Raw genomic sequence first — 6,000 nt, forward strand, 5'->3', positions numbered from 1 at the left:
ACTAGCTCATGGACTCTTGCTAATATGAAATAAATGAATTTATCAGGTAAGTTCTTACATAAATTATGTTTTTCTAAGTCGTCAGACTTTTCATCCGGGGGAGTGGGAGCTCCATCCGGAGGTATTTGCCCAGCTGATTCAACTATGGGGCAAACAAGAACTGGATCTGATCGCGTCTCGTCAGAACGCCAAGCTTCCTTGTTACGGGTCCAGGTCAAGGGATCCCCAGGCAACGCTGATAGATGCTCTAGCAGTGCCCTGGTCCTTCAGCCTGGCTTATGTGTTCCCACCATTTCCTCTCCTCCCTTGTCTGATTGCCAAGATCAAGCAGGAGAGAGCTTCGGTGATTTTGATAGCACCTGCGTGGCCACGCAGGACTTGGTATGCAAATCTGGTGGACATGTCATCCCTTCCACCATGGACTCTGCCGCTGAGACAGGACCTTCTACTCCAAGGTCCATTCAAACATCCAAATCTATTTTCTCTGCGGCTGACTTCTTGGAGATTGAACGCTTGATTTTATCAAAACGTGGTTTCTCCGAGTCCGTCATTGATACCTTAATTCAGGCTCGAAAGCCTGTCACCAGGAAAATCTATCATAAGATATGGTGTAAATATCTTCATTGGTGTGAATCCAAGGGTTACTCATGGAGTAAAGTTAGGATTCCTAGGATATTATCTTTTCTCCAAGAAGGATTGGAGAAGGGATTGTCGGCTAGTTCCTTAAAGGGACAGATTTCTGCTCTGTCCTTTTGCACAAGCGTCTGGCGGATGTTCCAGACGTTCAGGCGTTTTGTCAGGCTTTAGTTGGAATCAAGCCTGTGTTTAGACCTGTCGCTCCGCCATGGAGTTTAAATTTAGTTCTTAAAGTTCTTCAAGGGGTTCCGTTTGAACCTCTGCATTCCATAGATATAAAGCTTTTATCTTGGAAAGTTCTGTTTTTGGTAGCTATCTCTTCGGCTCAAAGAGTTTCAGAGTTATCTGCCTTACAGTGTGATTCCCCTTATCTGATCTTCCATGCAGATAAGGTAGTTTTGCGTACCAAACCTGGGTTTTTTCCTAAGGTGGTATCTAATAAGAATATCAATCAGGAGATTGTTGTTCCGTCACTTTGTCCTAATCCTTCTTCAAAGAAGGAACGTCTATTACACAATCTTGACGTGGTTCGTACTTTAAAGTTTTATTTACAAGCTACTAAGGATTTCCGTCAAACATCTGCATTGTTTGTTGTCTACTCTGGACAGAGGAGAGGCCAAAAGGCTTCGGCATCTTCTCTTTCTTTTTGGCTGAGAAGCATAATCTGTTTATCTTATGAGACTGCTGGCCAGCAGCCTCCTGAAAGAATTACAGCTCATTCCACTAGAGCGGTAGCTTCAACATGGGCTTTTAAAAATGAGGCCTCTGTTGAACAGATTTGTAAGGCGGCGACTTGGTCTTCGCTTCATACTTTTTCTAAATTCTACAAATTTTATACTTTTGCTTCCTCGGAAGCTATTTTTGGGAGAAAGGTCTTGCAGGCAGTGGTGCCTTCCGTTTAAGTTCCTGCCTTGTCCCTCCCTTCATCCGTTTCCTAAAGCTTTGGTATTGGTATCCCACAAGTAATGGATGAACCCGTGGACTGGATACCCCTTACAAGAGAAAACAAAATTTATGCTTAAATGATAAATTTCTTTCTCTTGTGGTGTATCCAGTCCACGGCCCGCCCTGTCACTTTAAGGCAGGTGTTTTTTATTTTTAAACTACAGTCACCACTGCACCCTATAGTTTCTCCTTTTTCTTGCTTGTCTTTGGTCGAATGACTGGGGGTGGCAGTTAGGGGAGGAGCAATATAGACTGCTCTGCTGTGGGTGTCCTCTTGCAACTTCCTGTTGGGAAGGAGAATATCCCACAAGTAATGGATGAACCCGTGGACTGGATACACCACAAGAGAGAGATATTTATCAGGTAAGCATAAATTTTGTTTTTGTCCACTTTGCCTGTAATTCCATTCTGAAATTGTGAGCTTTTCAGTTCCTGTTAGAAATGGAAGTGCAGCACATTGTTAAATCCAGCACAACCATTGGCTGCACACTCTAGTGACCTATTTATAACTGACCCTAATTGGCCACAGCAGAGAAGGTAACACAAGTTACAACATGGCAGCTCCCAGTGTTTTATTGACTCTAAATCCTTACTTATTTTGTCACTTTTTAAACAACTAATGAAACTTTAAAAAATACATCTACATGTTACTCATGGACTAATCTTTTCTTTGAATGCATCATTCTATCTAGCGTGTATTTTGTGTTTAATGTCCCTTTAAATGTTGTGCGGGATCTAAAGTATTACTTACAAGCTACTAAAGATTTTAGGCAATCTTCTGCCCTGTTTGATGTTTTCTCTGGTAAACGTAAGGGTTAGAAGGCCACTTCTACTAATGTCTCTCTGGTTGAGTACTTTGATTCGTTTGGCTTATAAGACTGCTGGAGTGCAGACTCCTGAGAGAATTACGGCTTATTCCACTAGGGCTGTGTACCCTTGTCTTGGGCTTTCAAAAATGAAGCTTCTGTGGAACAGATTTGCAAGGCGGCAACATGGTCCTCTCTGCATACTTTTTCCAAATTCTACAAATTTGATACTTTTGCCTCGGCTGAGGCTTTTTTTGGGAGAAAGGTTCTGCAAGCGGTAGTGCCTTCTGTTAAGGTCCTCTGGCCTTTTCTTCCTCCCTCCCTGTTCATTCCATGTCCTCTAGCTTGGGTATTGGTTCTCACTAGTAATTGGAATGACGTAGTGGACTCTCCATGTCATAGGAAAGAAAACACAATTTATGCTTACCTGATAAAATTCTTTCCGGACATGGAGAGTCCACGATCCCGCCCTTTTTTTTTTTTTTTTATTATTATTATTATTATAATTCGGCGGCAGGTTGTTTTTTTTTTTTTTTAGGGGGGGGTTGTGTAAACTTCAGGCACCTTTTCACCCTTGTGTTTTTTCTTTCCATTTCCATAACTGGGGGGTTATGGGTAAGGCGGTTACACTTAACAGTTTTTCTGTGGTGCTCTTTGCCGCCTCCTGCTGGCCAGGAGCTGAATATCCCACTAGTAATTGGAAGGACGTCGTGGACTCTCCATGTCCGGAAAATAATTTATCAGGTAAGCATATATTTTTGTTTTTTCTTAAATTTGTGTATAGTTTAAATAGTTGTATTGAGTTTAAAGTCAGAAGTCCTGCATATGCACTTTTCATGATGCAGTCAGAAACTGTATTGCTTAAAGGGACACTGAACCCAAATGTTTTCTTTCGGGATTCAGCTATAGCATGCAATTTTAAGCAACTTTCTATTTTCCTCCTATTATCAATTTTTCTTCGTTCTCCTGCTATCTTTATTTGAAAAAGAAAGTCCAGAACCTTGGACAGCACTTGTTTATTGGTGGATGAATTTATCCACCAATCAGCAAGAACAACCCAGGTTGTTCACCAAAATGGGCCGGCATCTAAACTTACATTCTTGCTTTTCAAATAAAGAAACCAAGAGGATGAAGAACATTTGATAATAGGAGTAAATTAGAAAGTTGCTTAAAATTGCATGATCTATCTGAATCACAAAAGAAAAAATTTGGGTTCAGTGTCCCTTTAAGCCATTATTTTTTAAATGAACGTGCTCTTGGGGATTTGTCTAGAATGTGGAAAGGCTGACAGCCCAGAGCATTATGTGATCTGTAGTTTATTAGCTGGAACAACAAACGAGCTACTCTGCATGTGGTGGGAGTGTCCTGTCGACACCCCTTATGAGTCAACATAATTCTTCTTTAGGGTATTTGTTGAAAATTATTGCTTAAGCTCATTGCCCCAAACCTCCAATCTTAAAAGGACATGCAACCCCACATTTTTCTTTCATGATTCAGAGTATACTATTTAACAACTTTGGAATTTACTTCTGTTATCTAATTTGCTTAGTTGTCTTTGTTTTCTTTTGTTTAAAAAGCATACCTAGGTAGGCTCAGGATCTGGGAGCTAGCTACTGATCGGTAAACAAATAACATGTATATTTGTGCAGTCACTGATGTGTTCATCTAGCTCCCAGTAGTGCATTGCTGCTCCCTTTTTTATTTTTAAGGAAACAATGTTGTCTACAATAATACAGTAAAGCATTTATAGTTTGTACACTGTCTGTCACTTCCATGTCCTTTAACTATTTTAAATTTTGTATATATTTGCAGATGAAGGGTCCAGACAGTGGAGAGAATGTTGACACCAATTCTCCATTAAACATGCCTGTTATTCCTATGAATACCATAGCAGAAGCAATTATTGAAATGATAAACAGAGGACAAATTCAAATAACAATCAATGGCTTTAACATCAGCAATGGACTTGCAACTACACAGGTAACAGTTAAATTCATTGCCAATATTTACCATAATGCTGATATTTTCATGTTTTTAGTACCCTCAAGATGAAAGTCTTTGCTTTTTGTGTCTTCGTCTTGGGGGATATCTGATTTATGGTCTAAATGTTGCTAGGTTTTACTATTTGTTTGGCAAAATGCCTCATTGCATAGTACGAGTTCCATGTATTTTTTTTTTTTTTAATTGGCACTTGCAACTCGACTAATCAGCAATTTGCCCATATTGGTTTGATTCTCTTATGTAACTTCTATATTATAATAGGCTACATTTAAAGTGCCATAAAACATGTTGAGATCTGTGCATATCCTAAAAGGGCTAATTATACACTCGATTTTTCTTTGCATAAATGTTTTGTAGATGATCCATTTATATAGCCCATACAGGTTTTTTTGTTTTGTTTTTTTAAATATATAGTTTTGCTTATTTTTAAATAACTTTGCTTTGATTTTCAAACTCCTAACCAAGTCCCAAAGTTTTAGGAGAATACCAACGTATACCTACTTCAACTTGCTCCTCTTTTGTGTATAGAGTCTCTTCATATGCAGAGGAAGGGGTAGGTGGGGGGAGTGTCTGTTTTTCCAACTTGCAGTGGGTGTTCTAGCTGCCTTTTTTTTTTTTTTTTTTTTTTTTTTTTTTTTTATTGAGGATTGTTAAATTTACATGAACAAGCATCATGCGACAACAAATATAGAAAAATCCAGACATAAAAAAGCATGATATAAAGATTGTACATAAGCCAACAGTATTTGAATTTATATAATAAAAAGTTAGGTGTACAATGCAGTACCTCTTTTCATACTTTTTTGATAACAGTCTTATGAACTTGGAAATAAACAAACAATCAATTTCCCCTTAGTAATGCATAGCGGCCGCTTTTGGACCGCTGACAACTAGATAAGATTAGGAAGGGGAATGTGGGGGAAAAGAGAAGGAGGGCCACTTTTGGACCCAGATTATAAGATTGACACATAAAGTGATAAAGGAACCATCACATCAGTATTCTTAATAAGTAGCCGGTGGAAAGATTGAACACAAATGTTACTACAAGACAGAAAGGGGAGATGCCTAATTATATACAAGCCTTCCTATATGTGGGTGACGAATCATTTGTTAGGATATAGTAATAGGCTAACATTATGGTGACCACCTACTATGCTTGACCACAGGTATTGTGGAGTTGTGAGATAATAGCCTCTCAATGGGCCTATAATGTGGATCGAGCTAACTTCACCTTTTATTTATGTAAATAGTGTGAGAAACATACAAATTTGAATGGCTTAACTAACTTATGTAACAGATAAGAAATAAAATGTATATGATACCTCAGAATCTAAGAGGCATAAAAGAGGGATATAACCCTATGTGTGGATCTTAAGACATAGGACCCGGTCTCCAATTATAACCACCCAAACATATAATCAATGAAACACATCAAAAACAGTTGCTATTACACGTGAACATATTGCAAAGAACCCTGTGGTATGTAGTGACTGTGGATCAGAATACACATGGGGCCAGCATTGGTCAGGAAATAAAAACCAAGGATTGGGTGTCCTAAGATCCCTTAAAAAGCTTAAACCGGGCAATTTACATAGGGTAGAATGTAACATAG

At 38.8% G+C, this 6,000-nt stretch overlaps 1 protein-coding gene across 2 annotated transcripts in view; it reads left to right on the forward strand.

The window, feature by feature from the left end:
- The window catches only part of OGT (O-linked N-acetylglucosamine (GlcNAc) transferase), a 138,858-nt gene extending 134,404 nt beyond the window's left edge, over positions 1-4,454 (forward strand). For both annotated transcript variants that reach the window (XM_053699104.1, XM_053699105.1), the window contains exon 18: positions 4,200-4,454. In XM_053699104.1, coding sequence (XP_053555079.1) covers positions 4,200-4,439 — 240 coding nt within the window. In that variant the 3' untranslated portion in view covers positions 4,440-4,454. The remainder of the gene's footprint in view (positions 1-4,199) is intronic.
- The last annotated feature ends 1,546 nt before the right edge of the window (positions 4,455-6,000 follow it).

The sequence above is a fragment of the Bombina bombina genome, chromosome 1 (genome assembly GCF_027579735.1).
Source record: "Bombina bombina isolate aBomBom1 chromosome 1, aBomBom1.pri, whole genome shotgun sequence".
In the NCBI taxonomy this organism is placed as follows: domain Eukaryota; kingdom Metazoa; phylum Chordata; class Amphibia; order Anura; family Bombinatoridae; genus Bombina; species Bombina bombina.